This window comes from Trichosurus vulpecula, chromosome 1 (assembly GCF_011100635.1).
Source record: "Trichosurus vulpecula isolate mTriVul1 chromosome 1, mTriVul1.pri, whole genome shotgun sequence".
Taxonomy (NCBI): domain Eukaryota; kingdom Metazoa; phylum Chordata; class Mammalia; order Diprotodontia; family Phalangeridae; genus Trichosurus; species Trichosurus vulpecula.
Genome location: NC_050573.1, coordinates 391,279,478 through 391,306,784, shown reverse-complemented (window position 1 = coordinate 391,306,784; position 27,307 = coordinate 391,279,478). Strand labels below are relative to the sequence as shown.

The following is a 27,307-nucleotide window of genomic DNA, read 5'->3' as shown; positions in this document are numbered from 1 at the left end:
GGTTCAGCAAAGGCCATTAGACTCTGCAGTTAAGAGATCATTCTAATGATGTGATCACACTATCCTATGTGATGGTTGTATCTGCTGAGTTTCTCTCGCTTTTTAAAAACTGTTTCCTACCAAGAATCCCTACAGCTGCAGCTGCTCTCTGCTGCCATCTTCTGGTCTTTACTTGGAATGGGGCAACTGCTAAAGTCTTGGCTCTGAAAGGCTTCAGGATATGAGACGTTTTGAGATAAAGACCCCAGCAAATGTCATCTAAGCAGCTAGCTAGGAAAGCCCTGAGGTGTTTAAGACAATCTTTTGAACTCATTTTTTTCTGGATGTTGCTCCACCGTTTTTGGACTAAATTTTTATTTGACTTAGGGTGAGATTACTTTCCACCCTCATACTTTTTCTCAGTTCTTATCTTTTTTGGACCCCTCTGGAACAGGTGACACTGTTGGCCACCCTCTCCTTCTAGATATTCTTTTCATTCTCCTGCTGCCCACCTGGCTACTCCCTAGGCTCCTTTTTTGGATCATCATGCGTGTCCCTCCCTCTAACAATGGGTATATTTCCAAGGCCCAATCCTGTGTTCTTTTCTCTTTACAAGCTCTCTCTGTGACCTCATAACTCCCATGGGCGCAATTATTATCTCTGTGCAGAGAGGTCGCCATATCTAGCCCTAGTTTCTCTCTTGAGTTCCTAGTTTTGTATCACCAGTTGCCTATCGGACATTTCCAATTGTGTTTACCAAAAGCATCTCAAACTCAAAACATCCAAAACAGAACTCATTACCCTTTCTCCCACATCCAGCCCCCTTTCCCAACATCTTTATTTCTTTTGAGGGTCCTGCCAAGCTCCAGTCACAAAAGTTCATAACCTCAGAGTCATCCTCAACCTTTCACTGTAGCTTTGTCCTCCTTATCTCCATAGCCATTCAGTTGTGAAGTTTTGTCACTTCAGGCTCCATGACATCTCTCTCATCTGACCCTCTCTTTCCACTCACATAGTGCTTACCTTATTTCAAGCTCTCATCTGTTCTATTGCAACAGCAAGTAGCAACAAACAGGTAGCTAAGTGGTGCAGTGGGTAGAGCCCTGGCCCCAGTATCAGGAGGACCCGAGATCCAATCCAGCCTTAGACTTGTACTAGCTGTGTGACAAGTCACTTAACCTCAGCTTCCTCAATTATAAACTGGGGATAAAAACAGCCTTGTTGTGAAGACCAAAGGAGGTAATATTTATAAATGGCTTAGCCTAGTGCCTGGCATGAAGTAGGTCCTATATAAATGTTTATTCCCTTTCATTACTCAAGAAGGCAAGTTTGGCTGTATCGAAGAGTGCAGGAGGGGTGTGATGTATGATAAACTGCAACAGTAGGTTGGGACCCCATTGTGAAGAACTTTAAATGACAAACAGAGGAGTTTATGTTTGACCCTACAGACAATAAATAGGGAGTCACTGAAGTGTAATGAGTAGGAGAACGATGTGGTTTGGAGAGGTGAAAGACTTGAAGCAGGGTGACCAATTAGAAATCTATTTGAACGATCCCGAGAAGTTTATTGAGTGTGTGGGGTGGGGGAGGGGTGGCATGGTTATACTTACACTTAAGGAAAATCATTTTGGCACTATGTGGAGGATAGTTTGGATAAGGGAAAGGCTTGAGGTAGGGAGACCAAATAGAAGACTGATCACAACTGAACGGATGAGGTAATACTAGGGTGGTAGCTGTGTGTGAAATGAATGACAGATCTATTAGGTGCCAAGCCCTAGGGATACAAGAAGAAAAGTCCCTGCTTTCAAGGAGTTTGCTGCTGAAGGATGAAACTAGGGTAGAAGCTGTGGGAGTAGAGAGAAGGGGGGAGATTCAAGAGATGGTGTAGAAGGAGAAGGAAGACAGGGCTGCTGATTGCATAGGTGAATGAGTGAGCATGAAGAGTTGAGGATGATGCTGAAGTCACAAACCTGTGTAACTGGAGGGATGGTGATGTCCTCAGAAATAGCTATGTTTAAAAGAGGGATGGACTTGCAAATCATCGGTGACTGTTCATCCTGTGTGACTCACTCTGTTCCTTCAAAACAAAAGGCTGGGGTGGGGCTCTCACTCCCTGGCCACTGCTCCAGATCCCAGGGCCAGCACAGTACAACAAGTACAACCGGGGAGGGAAGAGATGTTATCCTGTCCGGGGTGTCCAGATTGGTTAACAGCCCCAGATACTGATGTTTGGCATAGAAGGGGGACAGTTTATATATTGTTTGGAGAGGGAGAGGTGAGAAGGAGCTGGATGATAATAAGCTACAAACAGTTCTTGCTTTACATAATTTGATATTATATGAATTCCACTCCCTGGAGGGCAGACCCTGATCCAGCTATGGCTCTGGGTCCAACTCCTGGTAGGGGCAGAACATTTCTGCCCTGTGCCAGAGGTCCTTTGCTTCAGGCACCTAAGTGGCTCAGACTTAAAGGAGGGAAAAAGCGCAGGCACTGAAGCTGCTATGGCTGTGGGGCACCAGGCCGCTGAGGGGGTGGGACCACAAAAAGCCCCTTGAGGGGAGAGTGAGGTCTGTGGAAGGGTCCATTTACATTAAGAGGGAACTGTCTGTAATAGGAACTTCCTCCTTTTCCCTTTGCAATATGCCTTTCCATCTTTCACACATTGTCAACCCTCCATCCTGATCCTGGGTTATTCCTGTCATCTCCCTTCTCTGCTCTTACTCTTACCCTGGGACAATAAATCCACTCATTTTTGGAACTGCCCTAAGCCCCAACCAAACCATGCTTCCTATTCCATACAGCTGTCCACCTTGGCCATTTTGTCCTGACCCTGACGCACTTCTCTCCACCTGGAGCTGCATTCTTCAGACTGGACTTCTAGAATGTCTCAGGGGAGCTAATTTACTCAGTTTTGAAACTCCTACCCTAGGGCTAAGTGAGTACTAACTCTACTGGTGAGTACAAACTCGCCTAGTCCATTATATTTACCTGGCCCCCAACCAGACCATGTCTCACATCCCATCCACCTGCAGCATTTCAACATCTGGCCTGCAGACTCACTGCCCCTCCCCCAATCAGCTGTCATTCCACTTTGACTGCAAGTCAAATGGAAAGGTCCCATGATCCTTAAAGTGTAGCAACAAAGCAGATGGTAATACTTCTTCATTAACGATGGGAGATGAAGAGAGAGAAACAAGATATAGCAATTGATTAGATATATGGGGTAAGGGTGGAGAGTTGATGATGCACTAAGGCTTTGAACCAGGATCATTGGAAGGATGGCGCTGCCCTAGGCAGCATTAGTTCAGAAGAGGGGTGGGCTTTTGGGAAAAGATGATGAGTTCTGTTTTAAGCCTTCTGAGAGTGAGATACTTATAAGATGTCTAATTCAAAGTGACTGATTTTATGGTAAACAGGAAAGATATTCTTTTAGTGGCTTTTACTCAATACAAGTGCTAGTATTAGTTATTAGTAGGCTGTTCAGGGGTAGAAGAGAATCTTTTGGAATAGCAAGAAATTTCAAAGTATATAGGAATTACTTGTATGATGTGGGAAAAGGATTTAGTCACTGGGCACAGAGTTCCCAGTTCTTTAAGGAACCTGACTTGCAGATGTCTTTAGTTTCAGTTACCTATGCCACCTTTCCCTGCCAGTAAAATTCTGCAGATCCAAAGGCATAAATAAGGATAAAGACTGATCCTGTGATTTCACTGACACAGGCAACTCCAGGGTGAAGAGACTCTTTCTACCAATGTAAGTGGATACATCCTCGGAAATGATAATCTTGCCTTGAGCAGGCTTCTTAAACTTTTTCCACTTGCCACCCCTTTCCACGTTTAGGCAGCGTTCGTTGACATTGTGTGGCATGACGGCACACGCCATGCTTTGTGTTCAGAACCAAGGCTGCAGTGAAGTTCCAGGATGCAACATGGGCAAGAGCTGCCAGATATGCCTCAGACTCATTATGCATTTGATTTTGAATTAATTTTTGAATCATTTCTTGTCCAGAAACCTTTTACTGTTGCCAAATTTTTCATGAGCCTATATGAGGTCTCAACCCACAGTTTAAGAAATGCTGGTCTAGAGCACAGGAAAGTCAGTGATTTGCCTTCTATATGTCTACCTGTCTATGTACCTGTCTGTGTGTCTGTCTGTCTATCTATCTATCTATCTATCTATCTATCTTATCTATCGTATCAGCTTAGAGCTCAAAGCCCAGCTCTCTGTCCATTATCTCAAGCTGCTCCTATGTTTTAAGACCCTTAATGCCAGCAATAAAGGCTCCTAGACTCAGTTTAGATTAGTATATGGAAAAGTGGCTTCCAGCAAGAAAAACAGGTATTCCCGCTATTTACAAAGTCTATCTATAAATCAACAATCATTTCCTGCTTGCCTACCATGTGTCAAGCACCATGCTGTAATAGCAATAGTAACTTGCATTTGTATTGAGTTTTAAGGTTTACAAACTGCTTTCCATATGTAACGCCTGATTGAGTGATCATCAGTCAAATTTTATTAAGCACCTAATAGGTGTCAGGTATTGTGCTAAGAAGTAGGAAACAAGTACAAAGTATGAAACAAACCCCTACTTGCAATTAACATTCATTCTAATGGGGAAAGCCAAGTACATGTAAAATGCATGTACAGTACTGTGTGTATATGTATATATATGCATATATGTACATAATCTCCATATACACAGTATAATACAAATGTATACAAAGTGGTTAAATAGAAGGTCTTTGTTTGAGAAAGTGTCCTGACATTGTGGGGTAGGGGGACGGACAAGAAAGATTTCAAGCAAAAGATAGTGTCTGAGCTACTTTTTAAAGGAAGATAGGTACTCTAAGAGGTGACGGTAAGGAGGGAGTACATAAATAATTAATAATGACAGCATTTAGATGGCATTTTGAGGTTAGCAAAACACTTCAGGTATACTGTGTATTCGGTCCTCTCAGCCACCTGGTTATTGTTCCAACTCTTCCTGACCCCATTTCGGGTTTTCTTGGCAAAGATATTGGAGTGGTTTGCCATTTCCTTCTCCTGCTCATTTTATAAATGAGGAAACTGAGGCAAACAAGGTCAAGTGACGTAACTGTCTGAGGCTGGATTTGAACTCAGGTTGAGACCCAGCGCTCTATCTACTGTGCTAACTGGCAGCCTTAACGTGGTGTGTGTTGTGGTTGTTATCTTCATTTCGCAGATGAGGCAAAATTAAGACTGAGAGGTTAAGTAACTCTTGTCCAAGTTCGCCAGCTAGTACGTGTCCAGGAAGCACTTCAATTTGTCTTCCTGCTGTACGGCGTATAAACACTGAGTCACTACCTGGGCATCGATCTCTAATTGGAGCCTTCAGTACAAGTCAAGGGCATGTGACTCGCCCACCTCCCAATCAGTACGAACTTTGAAGTGGAAAGAACACCTGACCAAACTACAGTACTCTGCGCTTGCGCAGCTCAACACCCGGTGGGCGGGGAGTTTGAGGGCAAGGACGTAAGTAGTGCAGGTAGAGAAAGGCTCTTCCCTTTCTGGAGAGGAATCAGAGGGCGTCGCGGAAATGACGCACAGAGAGCGGGCGCGTATTACCGCGACGGGCGGCCGGTCGCGCCTACCCGAGCGCGGGGAGGGGAGGGGACGAGGAGAGGTGGAGTGAAGTCTTCTGTCCCGCGCAGTGGCTGCTGGGTGCCCCCACGCCTTCTTTTCCTCGCTTCTCCCCGCCCCCCCCACCCCCCCTTTCCGCCTCCCCCGCCCCCCGCCCCGGCCGCCAGCCCCATTCTGTCCCTGGCGTGACTCGGCACGTCGGCCGCGGTGAGGAGAATCCGCCGCGGCGTCAGCGCGTCTTCGTCCCCGCTTCCCCGGGGCGTCCTCCCTCCTCGGTCCGGAAGCCGGTGGTGCTGCGGCCTCGGCTCCCTGCAGGCCCCTCCCGCGACCATGGTGGGAGTAAAGGTGGTCGGGACGGACCCGGATTTCCAGCCGGAGCTGAGCGGCGCGGGCTCCAGACTCGCCGTGGTCAAGTTCACCATGAGAGGGTGAGGCCCCGGCCCGGCTCCCGGGCCTTGGGCCTCCCGCTAGGCCTTAGCCCTCCCCCCCTCCCCGGGTCCTGAGCCCTCCTCCCGGAGCCGCGACTCTGCGACCACGCCGCGCCTGCCGGTGGCCCCGGCCCGGTCTCCGTGGTCCCCGGGTCCAGGAGGGCTGTCACCCGGGACTGTGCTGCGCCCAGGCCGCGCTCCCCTTCACCCGGCCTGGGGCTAGCCGCGTAATCGCCCACAGGCGGGGAAGTCCTCGGGTTCTTTCCCTCGAGGTTTAGGGCCGGCTTAGGTCCAGGGTTCTCTAAACTCGGTTTTTAAATATATATATATATATATATATATATTTTGATAGCTTAATTGTGCTATAATTGATCCCCTTTGCAATATTTGAAAACATCCCGGTAAGAGATTTATAGACTTAAATAAACTCAACAGGGTCCATGACCCACAAAAAAAAAAAAAGATTCGGGGTATTTGGGAGTTTGCTTGGTGATATATTTTATTTATGGACCTTTTTTGAAACATCCGGGAAAGGAGTTCACTAAACTCTTAACTCTCAAAAGAGTCTGAGGCACGAACAACACAAAAGATTCAGGGCAGTTAGGAGTTTTATAGATGGTGTATTTTATTTATTGACCTTACATGTGTGCATGATTTACTGTAAATTTAATCAAGTTGTGTGTTCGTATACTGTAAAATCGGCATAGTGTTAATCTTTTTTCTAGGCCCCAAATACCCCTAGTTTTCGAATATCTGCTCCAAAGGGATAGCTACCTAGGGAAATGTAAACTAATGGTTATTGTTTCACTAGTGTACCTTAGGATATTTAGATCTTGTTGCATAAGATTCAAATTCTAGCGTACGGTATCTATTTCTAAGAGGACCGTGTGGCTAAAACAGTAATAGGAATGGGGGATCTTTAGCAAAGAAATTCTTTAGGGAACAAGGATATTGTTTTAATCAAAGAATTTACCGATTATTTTTCACCCCTAAGTCAGTTAATTGTTGTCTGAATTGTTTAGTGTAGATTTGGTGACTTTTTACACACATACTAAATGGACTGACCAAATCTTTTAGGTCCCTTCTAGCTCTAAATCCATGATCCTTGGAAGAAAGCTTTCTGGCAAAATTGACTGAAGTAAAACTTTATATTAAACACCATTTCCCCATTCTATCCTGTTAAAACAGGAAATAGATTTCTAATAGTAATGGGTCTTGGAGTGTAGACTGCTTTTGGAGGAAGGTGGGGGATAAGTCAAGTTGAAGTAGAGACTTCTGCCCGCTACAGCTAGGTGGCAGAGCTGGCAAGCAAGCAATAAATTGAGTGTCAAGTTTGCTGAGGTGCAATTTTATCCTTAAAGCATTAATGAAACAAGAGTCGAATTTCATACACATTACTTCAAGGACAGTAACCACAACATGTGGTAACTGAGTTTTCCAGCAACATACTTTGTCAGGTTTCTTGCAATATTCCATAAAACTGAAATTTGAGCATGTAGTACCTGCATGTTTAAGAGATCCGATCTTCATAACATTTGGTTAAGACAGGAGTGAGATTGTTATTTTTTAAAAAGGAACTAATTTTTTGTTTCATCGATACCCTAAGTTCTTTCTCAGTTTGTGAGAAGAATACAGTGGAAAGTATACTGACTCTAGAGACAGAGGACCTAGGTTCAAATCCCATCTCTGTCCCTGTGAGACCTTGGGGGAAGTCATTTAATCTCCTGAATCACCAGTTTCCTAGTCTATAAAATGGGAGAGTTGGGCCCCATGGTCTCCAAGCAGAGGCTCTTCTCTGATGTTTTTGGACTTGTCTTATAAAAATATTTTGACAACTTTAAATATAATTGGTTTCATTTGTAATCATGCATTTTATTTTGTGCATTTGAAAACATTCTGAGAAGGGGTCCATAGGCTTCACCAGATTGCCCAAGGGGTCTATGACACACAAAAAAGGTTAAGAATTCCTGCTGTAAATCTGTGATTCTCCATTTTTGCCCAGTAAAGGAGAAAAGGAAATGATAGATGGCCAGTAAATCCTTTTTGATTACAGAGAAATTTTTTCTACTTAGGGAATATTTCTTCAATAGAAATCTTGTGCCATAAAGTTTTGAAATAAATCCAGTAGAATATAAGCACTTTGGGGGAAGAAACTTTTTTTTAAATATATCTGTAGCCTCAGCCTTGAACAATGCTTTTGCCCATAGGCAGTTAAATTGTTTAAATTGAATATTGCATATATTGACCAGTGAATTTAATAGCATTACATTATTCATTTACGTCCAATACATTATTTACTGTCTAGTTTAATTTGGTGCATGGAATTTAGATCTTTTCTGAAAACTCAGGTTAACGACAAATTTGATGAATTAATTTAGAGATGTTTTTAGTTCAGAAATCTACCTAGTAGGAAAGCCTTGATGATATTCATAAACATGATTAGAGTTAGTTGTTTGAATACTTTTAACGGAGAATCACAAAATCTCCAATTTGGAGGTTTTGTGATTCTGTTTTAAAAGCTTTCAAACTTTTAACAGCCATTTGTTCCAACCTATCACTTTGCAGGAGTAAAAATCCCTCTCCCACTTCTCCAACAAGGGGTTATTCATCCTTCACTTAAAATGAAGGGAAACTGATGTCCTCTTGCAACAACTCGTTTTACATTTAGGTAGTCCTAAATATTAGTTTTTCCTTATATAGAAACCTGCCTCTGCAACTCACCTATCAATCCTATTGCTGCCCTGTAGGACCAGGCAGAAAAATTTACCTCAGCAATTCAGTAATCATTTATTAAGGTTTACTGTGAGGCTACAAAGGTAAAAACAGTCTCTGCCGTCAAGGATCTTACATTCCATAGGTACACAAATAAAACCCAGTTTGGAGGTGGAAAGGAGACCACAAAATAACTGGGAGAATCAGGAAATATGGAGATGGCCTTTAAAACTGAAACTTGAAGAGATTCTAAAAGGTGGAGATGAGGGAGAGCATTCCAGGTTAGGGTAACAGCTGGGACAGGCTCAGAGGCAGCATATAAAATGTGTTTGAGGAGGTCATGAACACCAAAGAAGTCAAACTCAAGGTTGAGCGCTCAAACTGCAAAACTCCCAAGTATAGCCAGAACCTGATTCAACACAGGTAGTGTTAACTTATGGTCTTCCAAATCATCATGCAGCCCCAGGGATCCCTTTCTATTTGAGTTTGATAGTATAGACAATTCCCTTGTTGGTCCTTTCATTTCTTGCCTATTACTAAGGCAATATCAGAAAATATTAGCTATCCATCCTTTGGCTGAGGGTTCACTAGTCTATATTATTGAAGCTCTTCATCACTACATTCAAATAAAGGAGCAATTATTAAGCACCGGACAGTGCTAAGCTGCTGGGGATTATAAATTCAAAGAACCTCCTTTCTGAAAAAGCTTACATTCTGTCATAAACTCAAAGTAGGGAGTTGAGGACACTAGCAGTAGGGGGAATCAGGAGAGGTTTCATGTAAATGGTAGTCTTTGAGGTTCATTTAAGGAAGAGGGGAATTCTGTGAGGCCTAGGTCAGGGGGAGTGCACGTTAAGCGTATGAGATAGCTACGCTGCAGAATGTGGGGAGACAAGAATATAATGAAGCTGGAAGGATAGTTTGGGACCAAATTGTGAAGTACCTTAAAAGCCAAACGAGTTAAGATTTGATTCTAGAGGCAATAGGGAGCCTCTAGGATTTATTGAGTACAAGAGTAACATGGTCAGAGTTAAATTGAAGGAAAATCACTTTGGCAGAGACTTAATTAGGCTATTGCAAAAACCTAGATGGGAGGTAATGAGAACCAGAACTAAGGTGGTAGCTCTGAATAGAGAAGGTAACAGAATTGAGAGATGAAGTAGATATAGTTTAAGCACAGTTTGTCAACTGATTATATTAAGTTGTTGAGTCTTTTCAGTTGTGTCCAAGTCTTTGTGACCCCATTTGGGGTTTTCTTGGCAAAGATAGATTCGAGTGGTTTGCCATGTCCTTCTTCATCTTATTTTACCGATGAGGAACTGAAGCAAACAAGGTTAAGTGACTTGCCCAATGTCTGAGGTCACATTTGAACTCGGGTCTTCCTGACTCTGGCCCTGGCACTTTGCCACCCAGCTGCCTTGATTGGATAAGAGGGATGAGGAAAAATGAGGAATCAAAGATAGCAGAACTTGGAAGAATGATGACATCCTCTATAGAAATAGGGAGATGTAGAAGGGGGTGGGTTAGGGAGGATAGCAGTGATAAACCACCTGTTTATTCAGTTTCTTGCTTAAGTCTTCATGATCTTTAATCATCTAGAGTCTTTCTAGTGGTAACATTTGTGTCCATGTGTTGTGTCTGTGCGACTCTCTGGAAGTAGAGAGTAGTCATCAACTTTAACAAGTCTTTGGAGATCCTCTGCCACATTCTAGAAAAATACTCTAGGAAAATAGCAGGCCTTTTTATTTTCGGAGTGACAAAAAAATGCCTTGGTAACCTTCAGCAAGGTCTTACCATCCACCCATTATCTCTTCTGACTGGTAGATTTTTCACCTAGGAGTGCTTGTGTCTCTATGTCATCATTTCTTTGGAAGACAAGAATCTCCTTCCTCATCTCTGTATAGAATGTCATCTGTTGGTTAGCTCTAAATGTTCACTGGTCTATCCGTTTTTTGGCCTTAGTCACAGTCTTTAAATCTTCTGAAAGAGATTGATTCCCTACTTTGTCTTTAGATCCTTGTTTTTAAATTGAAGGACTCCTGACCCCCTCCCTTCCCTTTTCTCATACAAATGTTTATAATGTGTTATTTTTGTTTCTTTGTTTCTTTAAAAAAAGAACATCTAAGATTACCTTTCCTTCATAGTTCAGATTTGGGCCTTTAGTCTGGCAAAGGAAGATTAGATAAGATACTGTTACCTCCTATCCCAACTCCTCTTTACTCCTTTGCATAAGGAGCGCTTTGAATGGCCCTGTTTCTGCAGTCTAGAAAAGTTGAAAGGAGAGAAAATAAAGGCAGAAAGGACATGGAACATATGTTGACTTACCTTTTCCACTTAACCTTGTTAGGATACTTCCTGTTCATCCTTTAATTTAACTCCCTCTTATTGGGCAAAAATAAAGTGTGAGAGATTCTTGATTAGAGAAACTTCTAATGGTGGTGATATTGCCAGTTCAAAGCATGAAAAAGTTGGTTTATTTCTGAGAGTGCCTATATTTGAAAAATAGCTGCCACCAACGTTTTGTTAGGAATGAGTGAAATTTGATTTCATTTCTGGAGTAGGGTGTTTTGTACAAATGAAAATCCAGTTAAAATGTGGATTCTACTTGAATAAGAGTAGTAGTTATTAGAGCTTTCTAAAGTTATGATTTTTAAAAATTTTGAAGGGGCCTAGTTTAATATGGTAGTTAATTTTACTAAAAGATATTTTATGTAGTTTCTATTTATGTTTAAGTTTAAAATATTTTCTCTACCTGCTTCCATACTCCTTTACAAGAAAAGAGGGGAAAAAACTCCTCACAAATATATATATATCTCCCCCACGTTGTCCGTGTCCAAAAAATTCCTCAATCTCTACCCTCTGTCCATTACCTTTGTGTAAGGAAGTAGGTAGCATGCTTCACCATGGAGCTTTTGGAATCATGGTTGGTCATTACGTGATCAAAGTTCTTCAGTCTTTTTTAAAGTTGTTATAGTACAAACTGTTCTGGTTCTGCTCCTTAATTCTGTATCAGCTTGTACAGTTTCTCTGAAACTAACCTGTTCATCTTTTTTTAGAGCACAGTGGTGTTCCTTTACATTCATGTATTTGGATTTAAAAATTTTTTTAATTTAACCTAAATTAACAGAAAACCTTTGCTTTGAGGACTTTCAGTTAGAATAAGGATGAATTTTTTTTTTTAAGTATTCTGATTTATAAAAATCAGTGGACTAGAAGTTGGCTAGGTATTGTATAGGCCCCAGGGATAGATGAAAGATGAAAGAAGAAAGATGAGAGAGGCCTTGATCTTAAGGGTGTTTGAGTTTAAGTTCTGGCTCTGCCTCAGTTTGCTGTGGAACATTAGAAATCAACTTGACTTTAGTTTCCTGTTCAGTAAATGTGAGTAATCCTTGTTAGAGGATCACCAAGAATAAGAAAAAGTTTTAAAACCTCATCAACTTAAAGTCTGTGTAAATGTAAGCTATTGTTATTATCCCTATGGTTTTGGGATACTGATAAACTATTTCCTTTACTTTTATTTTTGTTCAGGATCTATGATTGCATTGATACTGAGAACTCTCAGTGAGGTATTGTCTTCTTCGAAGTTACAGTTTTAGCTGCCCCTAGAGATTGCCCTGGGTCAGAGGTGGGGATTGAGTTTAGTTGCTTATTCTTTGTTATCTTGGGCAAGCCATTGCCAGGGCCTTAGTCTCTTCATCAGGTCTTTCTGATTCAGGCCTAGCTTTACACACCAACCTCTTTCTACCTGGCTTTGTGACTCAGTGTCTCTCTGTCTTTGTCTCTTTCTCTCTGCATTTCTGGCTCTTTCTGTCTTTCTCCATTTCTCTCTCTCTCTCTCTCACACACACACACACACACACCCCCACATACCACACACACACCCCCAGACTAGTTGTGGTAATATTTTTTTTCTTATTGCTTTTCTCCATACCTGTTATTTTATTTGGTGTAGGGAGCAGCCTAGTTTTCCTCCTACTAATGTAGAATATTTGATATTCTCTTAAGTGATAGTGTTAAGGAGTTGTCTGGGATACTGAGAGGTTAAGTGATTTACTTAGGCTCACAGAGCCATTCACCGTCTCTAAGACTGTATAAGTTCTAGAGAAGGTGCTGACCTGTACTGAGGGGCAGGAGTTTCTTATGCTTAAAATCACAGCCCCTGTCTTTATCCCTGTTAAAATGTAAATTTTGATTCTTCTCAGATTGATATATTCCATGGTTTGTCCCAGCACCTGGAGTAAATTAGTATAAAAAAGATACACTTTATATATCTATATCAATCTATCTATCTATATCTATATGTGTATTTTAAATTTTCAATATTCACTTTTATAATATAGGATTTTGAGTTTTAAATTTTCTTCCTCCCCCCCACCCCTGTGTGCAATCTGATATAGGCCATACTTGTACAATCATATTACACATATTTCCACATTAGTCATGTTGTAAAGAGGAATTAAAACCAAAGGAAAAAAAGCATGAGAAAGACCCCCCCCCCCCAAAAAAAGGAAAAATAGTATGCTTTGATCTTCATTCAGACTCCATAGTTTTTTCTATAAATGTGGATAGTATTTTCCATCATGAGTCTTTTGGAATTGTCTTAGATCATTGCATTATCAAGAAGAGCTAAGACTGTCAGAGTTGGTCATCACAAAATGTTGCTGTGTACAATGCTGTCCTGGTTTTGGTCACTTCGGTTAGCATCAGTTCATGCAAGTCTTTCCAGGTTTTTCTGAGTCCAGCTGCTCATTGTTTCTTATAGTACAATAGTATTCCATTGCATTCATATACCACAGCTTGTTCAACCATCCCCCCAGTTGATGGGCATTCTCTCAATTTCCAGTTCTTGGCCACCACAAAGAGAGCTGTGATAAATATTTTTTTGTATATGTGGGTCTGTTTCCTGTTTTTATGAGCTTTTTGGGATACAGACCTAGAAGTGGTATTGTTGGATGCACAGTTTAATAGCCCTTTGGGCATAGTTCCAAATTACTCTCCAGAATGACTGGATCAGTTCACAACTCCAATAACAATCTATTAATATTCCAATTTTCCCACATCTTCTCCCACATTTATCATTTTCCTGTTTTTTCATGTTAGCCAATCTGATAAGTGTGATGTGATACTTCAGAGTTGTTTAATTTGCATTTATCTAATCAATAGTGATTTAGAGCATTTTTTCATATGCCTATATTTAGCTTTAATTTCTTCATCTGAAACTACCTGTTCATATCCTTTGACCATTTAAAAAATGGACTTTTTGAACAGAAAATCTTTGTGCTGCGTAATTTCCACCTACAATTGACCAATTGCTGTTTGTTATACAGAATGTCTCCTGACTCAGTGCATTTTCACTAGTGTCCCCTTCACTCTGCCTTTGGGATTCCCTAACCCTTAAGCCTTAGTTGAAACCCTACCGTATAAGGGAGACCTTTTCCCATTCCCTTTGCCCCCATCCTCTCCCCCAGTGCCTTCTCTCTGAGATTGCCTTCCATTTACACTGTATATACCTTATATATGCATAGTTATTTACACGTTGTCTGCCCCATTAAGAGTATGAACTTCTTAGGATCATGTTTTTTTTTCCCTATTGGGAATCACTTGATAAATGGTCTTAAGGAAATGAACGTACAATTTTCAAGGGAAGGTACTCAGACTATGTATAGTCAAATGAAGTAAGCTCCAAATAAATATTGTTTAGAAAATTGTAAATTAAAGCAGTTCTTATGTTTTACCTCACACTCATCAGAGGGGCAAAGGTGACATTTAAGGAAAGTGGTAAATATTGGAGCAGCTGTGAGAAAATAGGCACACCAGTGCACTGTTGTTGGACTTGTGTATGGGTACAACCATTCTAAAAAACAAGTTGGAATTGTACACAAAAGTTGCTAAACGGTGTGTGTCTTTTGACCCAGCTGTGTCACTGCTGTCTTTAAAACTGGAGGATGTACAGTCATTGAGGAATGGCTGATTGGTATATGAATGTGATGGAATACTATTGTTCCATAACAAATGAGGAAACAGATGATTTCAAGGAGATACATAAAGACTTAAAGGAAATGCTGCAGAGTGAAGTAAGCAGAACCAGAAGAACAATTTGTATTCTAACATCATATGTTATAAAAAAAAAATTAAGGACTTTTATTAACTGATAAATGAAATGGGCAGAACTAGAACAGTTAATATAAGTTTCTATAATGTAACAACTGTGAAGACAATTTTGAAAGCTGCAAGAATTATAGTACAATGACCATTTATGATTTCAGGGGACTAATGACAAAGCTTGCTTTCTATTCTAGAGACTTAGCTGATGGGTTTTGGCTGCAGAATGAGATATTTTTGTATACAGACAATAAGGGAGTTTGTTTTGCTTGACTATACATACTTGTTTACAAGAAATATATTTTTCTGTGTTCCCTCCCTTCCTCAATGGGATGAGAGATGAGAGGAGAGAGAGGGAGGGAAAAAGAGAGAAAGATCTCTGTTAATTTTTTTTTTTTAAATAGAGTTAGGGCAGGGGGTGCTTCAGATGTGAAATGTTGCCTGCGCTTTCTGATGAGGTCGCTATAATTAGTTGTATTACTTTGTTATAATAGACCTCAGTGAGAGTAATCTATAAACAAAACATCAATAAAACAGAAAGTAAATAGATTTGAAGAATTTATGTAATGTGTCCAAGGTTACATACATAGTAAGTTAAGGAGCTAAGGTTTGAACCTAGGTCTTCAGACGCTCCAGAGCACCTTTTAGTGTTTATAAAGGAATCCTTGTTGCTTTAGGACCAATAATTTAGTCTTACCTGCCATTAACAGTAAATTGCTGTTTCTAATTTTTTTAAAATTCGGTTTTCAGTCTCAAATTTTCTTTCCCTCCCCTCCCCATTTGAGAAAACAAGAAAACCAAAACTCATTATAAATATGTGTAGTCAAGCAAACATTCACACATTGGCCATGTAAAAAAAAAAATGCTTCAGTCTATACTGGATCCATCACCTCACTATCAGGAGGTAGGTAGCATGTTTCCTCATGAGTCCTCTGGAACTGTTGGGTTCCATTATATTGATCAGAGTTCCTTCAAAGTTTGTCCTTACTATATTGTCATTGTATAAATTGTTCTTCTGGTTCCTCTTATTTTATTTTGCATCACTTAAGTCTGCTCAGATTTTTCTAAATCATTGAGAGGAATGATTTATTGTACCCCTGTTTTACCCCAGTTAGTATTAGTTTAGTGTGATTCCATTAGGGGTAAGTGATTATAGTGATATGCTTATCCGTTAATATACATTTAGTCTAGTCAACTAATGCTAATATGGGAATTATACAAATTAATACGTATTTTACATATATAGAGAGATTAGGTAAGATAGATTCTTTCTTATAATAGACCCCTAACTTTGAACTACAGGCCATGAGTTCTCTGTTCAACAACCTGTTAAAAGTTCCAAGGTTCACTTGCCAAACCACAAGAATGCTCACTAGGAGACCTCCCCGCCTCTTTTGCTTAATCACCTTGACTATTTCTCATTGTGGGATGTTTTGAAGTGATATGGAAAGTCCCCTAACTTATTTTTGTGCCTCTCTTGCCCAACATGAAGAGGGTCCAGTCTTATGACCACTTAGTTGCTCATCCTCTGACCACTCATGCTGATGCATCATTTCTGGCCTTCCTGGTGTGTCAAAATCAAGGTCTATCTGGCACTATAAAATTATCACAAGGAAGAGGGGCCATGGACCCTTTAATAAATTGCTATTGTCTCGGAGCTCTGCCTCAGTTTCTTTTTTGTAAATTGGACAGTTTTGGACCCCATACCATTCTCGTCATAATTTCTTACATTATCGTTAAATATGTGACTTTGATGGCTCCATGATCTTGTTGATATTCCCTTTAATAAAACTGATTGCAACTCATCCAAAAATTTTGATCTATATCTTCTTATTCATGTCTCGTATATTTGTTTTATGGAGGGCCTTGTTATTAGGCTCTGGAGGCCTTCATCTAGGTGTTCTAACATTTCTTGAGTATTTCAAAGTATAGCTCTCTGTCTCTCTGTTACTCGTAGTTGAATATAACTACTCTACCTTGTTGTCCAAGCTTACATGTCCTTGTTATCTTTTACATTCTGTCTTATTTGCAAGTCATTGTTGGCAGTATGCTGTGGCCTACTTGCATCCAAGATCCATCTCTCCATTGCTCTCTTCAATTATAGTATATATATTACTGTCCAATTTATTTTTATTGCCAGATCACTATGGAAAGAAGATGAGTTGGTAAATAATTTTTGCTTATTTGTACACAGAATTAAAATATGTATATTAGAGCTTAAGATTAAATTAAAATAATGAAAAACAGTATGCAAACATGAGAATTAGAATTAACTTCATCCTACAATTGTTAGGGTAAATCATTTTGTTGGAAAAGAGCTAAATATGGTTTAGTACAAAACTGGACCATGAGAGAAAGGAGACAAAGGTTTTAGTCCTGACTACTACTTTTAACATGGTCAAATCATGTAAACTCTTTGGCCCTCCTGCTTTCTTTATTCTGAAATGAAGGGCTTAGACTTGTTTATAACTAAGGCTCTTCCCATCTAGGGATTTCTAACTTGTCAAGTAGAAGAAAATTGACTAAAGCAGTTGGGGTTAGAAAATGCAATATTGAAGTTCAAACATACTCACAATCACAATGTTTTAAATCCTGAAATGATTTTTATATTCACCCCCATCCCCTTCTTCTCCTCTTACTTTCCTGTATTTCTATACCAATTGAGTGTGTATATTATTTCCTGTTTGAGCTAATTCTAATGAAATTAAGGTTCGCTCACTCTCCCTCACCTCCTCCTACACTGTTAAAAGCTTTTTCTTGCCTCTTTTATATGAGATGATTTACCCCATTCTACCCCTCCCTTTCCTCCAGTGCATTCCTCTTTCTTACCTTTTAATTTTTTTTTTAGAATATCATCTCTTCATATTCAACTCATACCTGTGCCCTCTATTATATACTTTGCTAACTGCCCTAATAATAAGAAAGTTTTTATGAGTTACAAGTACCATCTTCCCATGTAGGAATGTAAGAGTTTAACCTTATTAAAGTCTCTTATGATTTCCCTTTGCTGTTTACCTTTTTATGCTTCTCTTAAGTCTTGTATTTGAAAGTCAGATTTTCTTTTCAACTCTGGTCTTTTCATCAAGAATGCTAGAAAGTCCTCTTTTATTGAATATCTATTTTTTCCCCCTGAAGGATTATATTCAGTTTTGCTGGGTAGGTGATTCTTGGTTGTAATCCTAACTCCTTTGCTCTCTGGCATATTATATTCCAAGCCTCTGATGCTTTAATGTAGAAGCTGCTAAATCTTGTGTTATCCTGACTGGCTCCTTGATACTTCAGTTTCTGGCTGCTTGCAGTATTCTCTCCTTGACCTGAAAGCTCTGGAATTTGGCTATGATATTTCTGAGAGTTCATTTTGGTATCTAAAGAGAACGGTGGATTCTTTCAATTTCTATTTTACCCTCTGGTTCTAGAATACCAGGACAGTTTTCCTTGATAATTTCTTTTTTTTTTCCCTTGATAATTTCATGAAAGATGATATCTAGGCTCTTTTTTTGATTGTGGCTTTCAGCTAGTCCAATGATTTTTAAATTATCTCTCCTGGATCCATTTTCCAGGTCAGTTGTTTTTCTAGTAAGATAGTTCATATTATCTTATATTTTTTCATTCTTTTGGGTTTTTTAATTGGTTCTTGAATTCTCATAAAGTCATTAGCTTCCATTTGCTCAATTCTAATTTTTAATAATTTTTTTTAAGTGAGCTTCTGTACCTCCCTTTCCATTTGTCCAATTCCGCTTTTTAAGGAGTTTTTTTTTCTTTCGGGAATTTTTGTGCCTTTTTTTCCATTTGGCCAGTTCTGCTTTTCAAAACGTTCTTCTCATTGGCTTTTTATACCTCTTTTATTTGGCTCAGTCTGTTTTTTAAGGTGTTATTTTCTTTAATAATTTTTTGTATCTCCTTTACCCAGCTGTTGACTCTTTTTTCATGATTTTCTTGCATCACTCTCATTTCTCTTCCCAGTTTTACTTGATTTAAAAAAAAAACAAAACTTTTTTGAGCTCTTCCATGGCCTGAGACCAATTCATATTTTTCTTGGAGGCTTTGGATATTGAAACTTTGACTTTATTGTATTCTTCTGAGTGTGTGTTTCGATCTTCCTTGTCACCATAGTAACTTCGAATGGTCAGAATTTTGTTGTTGTTTGTTCATTTTTCCAGTCTATTTCTTGACTTTTACCTTTGTTAAAGTGGGGCTCTGCTTCCAGGGTCTTTGAGGGCACCGTCTGAAGCTTGTAAGTTCTTAGTTCTTCCAGGGTGGAATGATCTAAAGAGAGGTGCATTTATTACTCTCCTGGCCTGTGCTTTGGTCTGTGAATGACCACATGCACTGTTTTCTGCCCTGGAACTGTGAGGAGGGTTCCTGCTGTACTGTGGCTGTAAGCTCTGATGTGCTAGTGCTTCTCCTCACCCTGACACTGCCACCCAGATCTGAGTATGGGCAGAACAACAGCCCTGCCCCCAGTGCCAGCAAAGCGACCTCTGTAATTTCCTTCTCATCAGTTCAGTCCCATTACCATCTGTGGGCTAAGAGCTCCACAAGTAGCTGCTGCTGATTCAGTAGCTCCCAAAGCCTTTTCTCCTGGTTTGCTGGGATGGCCTGTGCTGGACTGTGCTCCACTTTCACCCAGATGTGACAGACCTTTCCTGCTGACCTTCTAAGTTGTCTGTGGCTGGAAAATTATTGTATCCTGTCTTTTTGTAGATTCTGCTGCTTCAGGAATTGTTTTATGGCATTATTTAAAGGTGTTCAAAGGGATTTTGGGGAGAGCTCAGGTGAGTCGCTGCCTTTTCTCCACCACCTTGGCTCTGCCCTAAATACAAGCGATTTACGTGTTATTTAAGGCCTCCTACAGTTTGGCTCTAATCTACCTTTCCAGACTAACTTTATTCCTCTTAAAACAGTTTCAGCCAAATTAGACTACTGGCTAGCTATTCCCAATTTTGCCTTGATGTGTTCAGTTTCTCTATATTTGTGCAGACTGTTTTTTATGCCTAGAATGTATTCTTCCTTTATCTCCATTAGCTAAAGTATTTTTCTTCCTTTGAGGCTTAGCTTGGGTAATAGCTCTTCCTTTATGATAAAGTCTTGCTTTATGATTCCCTCCTTTTCTAAAACCCCCCTCCTCAGCTAAAAGGGTTCACTGCTTCCTCAACTTTTCCTAGAGTATTGGAATCTCCCATACTCCTATAGTATCTACTTGTATTATACTCATTTGTGCATGTGTTGTGTTCCTCTTAGTAGATTATAAGCTACTTGAGGTTGAATTTTGGCATTTTTTTTTCTTTCTTTCCTCAGTGTCTAGCATAGTGCCTTACAAATAGTAGATGCTTAATAGAAGTTTGTTAAATTGATGTATCTGGGGGAAATCAGGGAAAGCTTAATGGATATAATTGTGCTTTGAAGATTTGGAGAGGTGAAACTCTTAAATTTGAGGTAATAATACCATTACTTAGTTAATATACTTAAGTCAGATTTTTTTGTTGTTAAGTCATTTCAGTCATGTCCGACTCTTTGTGATGCCGTTTATTGTTTTCTTGGCAAAGATACTTTAGTGGTATGTCATTTCCTTCTCTAGCTCATTTTGTATGTGAGAAACTGAGACAAACAGGGTTAAGTGACTTGCCATGGATCACACAGCTACTAAGTGTTAGAGGCCAGATATGAATTCAGGAAGATGAGTCTTTCTGACTGTAGGCCTGGCACTGTATTTCTTTAGAAGGGACATGCTAATGTTAAAGTTTTAATAGGAAACAAATTTGTGAGGTACACTGAATTATTATCACCAAATGCCTTCCATATTTAGTATTTCATGTGTGGGATGGATTTAAGTTAATCAACAAGCATTCTGTTCTCCAAATTTAGTACACTATTAAAAAATTGAGTGTTGGCTAACATTGACATTAACCAGTCACATATAGCTATCAGCAGATTTTTTTGTTGTTGCATTTCAGGTCCTATCTAAGTCAGAAATTTAACATGCAAAAGTTGAAAATTTAGTTTAGATTTTGTTGGAATTTTGGATTAACAAGATCTAATGAAAATGTTATTTAAAATGAATGGAGAATAACTTAAAATTTTATGAACTTTAGAATTCACAAAATGTTTTCTTCACTGTACCCTTGTGCAAGTGTATGTATTACCTACATCTTGCAGATAACATCTGGCCCTAAGATAGCTATAAAGTTTGCAAAGTGCTTTGCATGCACTCTCTCATTTGAGCATCACAACACCCCTGTGAACTAAGTGATAAAAGTATTTTCCAGGTGAGGAAACAGGGTTAGAGAGCAATTTGCCCATAACCAGTTACCTGATAATTGTCAGAGCCAGCATATTACATGTCCTCTGACTTCAGCTGAAATACTTTGTCCACAGCACCATGTTGTCTCTTTTTACCTCTTACAGCTTGAGTAAAAATTAAAGGATTCATTTTAAGTTAGTTTTTATTTTAGTTTTTAGCTAAAATTCTAAGTTCTTGTCAGCTATATTTTCTTTATTTTTAAACAGTTGTGGACCATGTTTACGGATAGCACCTGCTTTCAATGCTCTGAGCAATAAGTATCCACAGGCAGTTTTTTTGGAAGTGGATGTACATCAGTGCCAGGTAAGTAGGAGTCTGTGGTTCTTTTTAGTTTCTCTGGGGAATCACTTTGATATCCAGCTGTATTCTCATTATCCTTCACACTTTACTTTTTCATGATATATATTTTTTTGAAGATGGATGGAACTGTTGGAACTAATATTACCTAGTCAAGTACAAAGCCTGTAAATATAGCCACGTTATTAAACAAAGTTAGTCTTCATAAGCTGTGTTCAGAAGTATCAAGTTTTGGTTCTTTTAATTTTGTAGCTTTTGCTCTAATAACTGTTTTTGAAACTTATTAGTGATTATTCTTAGGATAATTTGCAGAAGAGCAATGATATTTAAAAAAAAACCTGAGATATTATCTGCCAAAGCCTAAGGAACATATGTGGCTAGATCAGCAGAAATATTAGAGGAGTCTCCCGTTAGGATTGTTTTTTATTGAACCGATAACTTTCCTATGTATCTGTGAAGCAAAGAGATTGGTTAAAAGATTGGTTAACTAAGAGATTGGTTGTTCATTGAGTCACTATATATTTGTAGCTGATTAGCTAAACTGAACATGATAGACCTAAATGCTTACATGACTTATGCATTTGTATTTATAAGAAACAATACTGAGGGGAAATCCTCTTTGAAAATACTAAAATGAGGACCCCTTACTCCTAAAAATAAATTTCAGTTTTTAAATTGAAGTATAGATCTATAGCTTCTGGTGGTACAAAAAGCTAGTATTGTCTTATGCTTTGTGTACATTCCTATATAGGAAAATTTGATTTGTTTTTAGGGTGAATGAAAAGAAAAACAATACTGTATTTGTTCAGTACTCTTTCTAGGTCTACTTTTTGTTATCACTATAGGTTTTTGACCCTTAACATTTCATGTCTTAGAAATGACATTTTTAGAGGGGTGGAGCCAAGATGGCGGCAGGAAAGCAGGGACTTGCTTAAGCTCCCCCCCAAATCCCTCTGAACACTTGTGAAAAATGGCTCTGAACAAATTCTAGAGCTGAGGAACCCACAAAATAGCAGAGGGAAACAGATCTCCAGGCCAGGAGAGCCTGCATGGCCTCCAGGAAGGGTCTGTCACATTGTGCTGAGAGGGGAGGGCAGCCCAGCGTGGGCCATGCTGGGACAGACCAGACCTGGAGTCAGCCAGCTGGCACAGGCCTTGGGGCCATGAAACAGTGAGCTGTGGCAGTTACCAGACTTGTCAACCCACAAACACCAAAGAGCAGGTTAGGGGGAAACTGCGGGATCTAGTTCAGAGGGGTCCGGCTGCCAGCTCTGGGGGTGGAGGAGGTCATGCAGCGGTGGCTGTAGCAGCAGCAGGAAGCTCTTGAGGCTGCCTCCAGAGCGCCAGTGGCTTCCCAAGTCCCTGACTCACATGGTGGGAGGAATCTAGCAGCAGATCAGAGTGGAAATGCAAGGAGCGCTTTGTGGGTATAAAGGCAGATTCTCTTTCTGTGCCCTGCTTGAATCTGAATTGTGGTCCTGGTTGGCAATTCTTGGGAGAGGAGGAGCACTGCTGTGACAGAGCCTGGGGTGACGGTGGGGTAGAAGTAGCTCTGAAAACAGCAATGCTTGTACCCTAAAGCTTGGGACAAAGTACTCTCTACTCTATAAGCAGTCATACCCTGACAAAAAGCTCAAAGAGCAAGTAGTTGGCTGGGAACGTGAACAGGCAGCTAAATCCTTTTTTTGGTGACAAAAGATCAAATCATACAGCCAGAAGAAGTCAACAAAGTCAAAGAGCCTACATCAAAAGCCTCCAAGAAAGATATGAATTGGGTTCAGGCCATGGAAGAGCTCAAAAAGCATTTGGAAAAGCAAGTAAGAGAAGTGGAGGAAAAACTGGAAAGAGATACGAGAGTGATACAAGAAAACCATGAAAAACAAGTCAATGACTTGCTAAAAGAGACCCAAAAAAAACACTGAAGAAAATAACACCTTAAAGAATAGACTAACCCAAATATCAAAAGAGCTCCAAAAAGCCAATGAGGAGGAGAATGCCTTGAAAGGCAGAATTAGTCAAATGGAAAAGGAGGTCCAAAAGACCGTTGAAGAAAATACCACCTTAAAAATTAGATTGGAGCAAGTGGAAGCTAGTAGCTTTATGAAAAACCAAGATATTATAAAACAGAGAACCAAAGGAATGAAAAAGTGGAAGACAATGTGAAATATCTGATTGGAAAAATGACCTGGAGAATCAATCCAGGAGAGATAATTTTAAAATTATTGGACTATCTGAAAGTCATGATCAAAAAAAGAGCCTAGACATCATCTCTCAAGAAATTATCAAGGAAAACTGCCCTGATATTCTAGAGCCAGAGGGTAAAATAGACATTGAAAGAATCCACCAATCGCATCTTGAAAAAGATCCCCCCCCCCAAAAAAAAACCACCTAGGAATATTGTTGCCAAATTCCAGAGTTTCCAGGTCAAGGAGAAAATACTGCAAGCTGCCAGAAAGAAACAATTTGAATATTGTGGAAAAACAATCAGAATAGCACAATATCTAGCAGCTTCTACATTAAGGGATTGAAGGGCTTGGAATATGATATTCTGGAGGTCAAAGGAGCTAGGATTAAAACCAAGAATCGTCTACCCAGCAAAGCTGAGTATAATGCTCCAAGGCAAAATATGGATTTTCAGTGAAATAGAGGACTTTCAAGCTTTCTCAATGAAAAGACCACAGCTGAATAGAAAATTTGACTTTCAAATACAAGAATCAAGAGGAAGCATGAAAAGGAAAACAAGAAAGAGAATTCATAAGGGACTTAGTAAAGTTGAACTGTTTACGTTCTTACATGGAAAGTTAATGTGTGTAATTCAGGAGACCTTTCTCAGTATTAGGGGAGTTGAAAGGAATATATAGACAGAGGACACAGGATGAGTTGAATATGAAGGGATGATATCTAAAAAAATGAAATAAATTGAAAGGGTGAGAGATGAGTATATTGAGAGAGGGAGAAAAGGAGAGATAGAATGGGGTAAATTATCTCACATAAAAGTGGCAAGAAAAAGCAGTTCTGTTGGAAGGGAAGAGGGGGCAGGTGAAGGGGAATGAGTGAATCTTACTGTCATCGGATTCAACTTAAGAGGGAATAACACACACACTCAATTGGGTATCTTATCCCACAGGAAAGTAAGGGGAAGGGGATTTAAAAAAAAGGGATGATAGAAGGGAGGGCAGATGGGGGAGGAGGTAATCAAAAGCAAAACATATTTGAAAAGAGACAGGGGCAAGGGAGAAAATTGAATAAAGGGGGGACAGGATAGGATGGAAGGAAATACAGTTAGCTTTTCACAACATGAGCATTGTGGAAGTGTTTTGCATTATGACACATGTGTGATCTATGTTGAATTGCTTGCCTTCCTAGGGAGGGTGGGAGAGAATTTGGAATTCAAAGTTTTAAAAGCAAATCCTTTAAACAAATTAAAAAAAATTTTTTTTTTGCATGCAGCTGGGAAACAAGATATATAGGGAATGGGACATAGAAATCTATCCTGCCCTACAAGAAAGTAAAGGGAAAAGGGGATGGTGCGGCTGGGGTGAAAGAGGGAATGACTGACTGGGGAATGAGGCAATCAGAATATATGCCATCTTGGAATGGGGAGGAGGGTAGAAATGGGGAGAAAATTTGTAACTCAAAATCTTGTGGAAATCAATGTTGAAAACTAAAATATTAAATAAAATATATACAGAAAATAAAAGAAATAACATTTTTAATAAGCTTAATTCTCAGATAAAACTTTTAAAAGTATTTTTAGTCGATCCTTTCATTTCTATTTTACAAATGATACATTATAATGACTCATGTTCATCTTACTTAAATATGCTATCAGATATCATGAAATCTCAAGATGATTATCTTTTTCTAGCTTCATTTGCTGATAATGGTTTTCTTGCTATAAACGGTCCATCCATGCCAACTGGTGTTATACATTTTGTTAGTTACTATTAGCCCTTTTCCTTCTAATCTACGTAGATTGCTAAGTTTTATCTGATTATTTTCCAGTGTTGCTTTTTGACCAAAGTGTGCTACATAAGGTAACTGGCTAGCATCTTTTGCTGTAAAATAAAAGATTCTCCTTACAGAGTTAACTTAGTAGAGTCAGACTAGTCAGTTAGTTAAAAGAGCATGTTTCAATATTTATAGATGTGGATGTTCTCACTAACAATGTGGATCACAACAAATTTATATTCTTCAGTGATATCAACTTTGTTTGAGATATGTCTCATGTTCTTGTGTAAATCATTCTTCATGCTCAGGGATTTTCTCTCGTTTTCTAGCTGTCATTTGGGAACTAATGTGCCATGTGATCTTAACACCTGCCATGTAGTCATTCCCAGTGCCTAAAATACGGATATGCCTTTAACCTTGTTTGAAGAGATAGCAGCAATGATGTATGGGGCTGTGGGAAACTCTTTACTTTGGCCTTTCTTAAGAACAAGCCTCATCTCAGGCAACATTTAGTTTTAAATTGTCTATTGGGATAAGGACATTTAATGAAGTCTAATCTTTTGTATACATGTTTTTAGTTCTTGCTAATTAAGCTTTTTGCACTTATAAAGAAGGTAATATGAATACTGAGTATTTTTTAGGATTTCTTTTAATTCATAACACTGTCTAACTTGTGAATTCTAGGGAACAGCTGCCACCAACAATATATCAGCAACACCCACATTTCTCTTTTTTCGAAACAAAGTGCGAATCGACCAGTATCAAGGAGCAGATGCTGTGGGATTAGAAGAAAAAATTAAGCAACACTTAGAAAACGACCCTGGAAACAACGAAGACACGGATATCCCCAAAGGCTATGTATGTAGTTATGAAAAAAATCATACTATTATAATAGTTCAAGGTAGAAATGCGTAGTTTGTTTAAAATTAACTTTTTAAAATTAAATTCATTTTCTTTCAGTGAAGCATTTTGAAAGTAAATTCATTTTTGGTGAGGTAACCATTTTTCTTGCTGAGTTGTTGGATTTTATGTCATTTGTTTTATTGCTGCTTTAAAGTATTGTTTTAATACCCATTTTTCTTTAACACTTGTTTTATGCATATTTTTTCATGATAAGTGAAGAAATATGCCTTGGAAAATAAATGTTCCCACTTCTTGACAGTTGTGTAAAATAACATGTAAATTTTAATGTGCAACCATTACATACTGAACTACTTGGACTGCTATTTTCCTCCTGAAATTTTTCTCTCTTTTTAAATGTTTTCCCTTTTCTTTTTCTCATATCATTTTAAACAGAGGAAATCTAGCTATTCTTTAGTTCTAGACCTAATTGGAAGGGCAAAGCAGTTGATCAGCACCTAATAGTCACAATACCCTTTAAGTATTAGATATAAAATTTGATACTTAATCAGTCGGTCAGTACATGTGCCAGGCAGATAAAGGTTTCTCAAAGTCTGACAAAATTAAAAAATGAAAATAACAAATTATAGCATGTAACTTAGAATGCTTCGTCTTTACCTAATTTCACTCATCTGGCACGGAAGTGAGTACTAATTTTCTTTTAATACATTTCTTAATAGTGTTCTTATGGATTCTGAACTACATTAACTTTAATGCTTTGAATTGCTATATTTACTATTAATTTTTCATTGCTTTTGTTACAAATTTTGCATTATTGCTACATCAGAATTAAAATATTAATTTAAAATAAAAATATCAATTTAGAACTGATGATTACAGTTAAGGCTAATAACTGTAGGTAAATGCTTAATAAGCAAAAACTGTGTTTATGTTAAAGATTTTTTGTTGTTGTTTTAAAATACCCTAAGTAATGAATGTGTGCTTTCTCCCATATTACAATTCATATTTGTTTAAAACAAAACATGTACTATTATTGTAAATTTGTATAGTGTCTGGTTTGGAATGCATGGTATAA

The 27,307-nt window shown here is 38.9% G+C and overlaps 1 protein-coding gene across 3 annotated transcripts in view; it reads left to right on the top strand.

The window, feature by feature from the left end:
• The first annotated feature begins 5,532 nt into the window (after positions 1-5,532).
• Positions 5,533-27,307, top strand: part of TXNL1 (thioredoxin like 1) — a 48,446-nt gene continuing 26,671 nt past the window's right edge. Inside the window, exons 1-3 of one of the 3 annotated variants that reach the window (XM_036759477.1) lie at positions 5,533-6,008; positions 21,330-21,426; positions 26,056-26,229. In XM_036759477.1, coding sequence (XP_036615372.1) covers positions 5,911-6,008; positions 21,330-21,426; positions 26,056-26,229 — 369 coding nt within the window. In that variant the 5' untranslated portion in view covers positions 5,533-5,910. The remainder of the gene's footprint in view (positions 6,009-21,329; positions 21,427-26,055; positions 26,230-27,307) is intronic. The other 2 variants (XM_036759468.1, XM_036759485.1) reach the window with 2 other exon arrangements.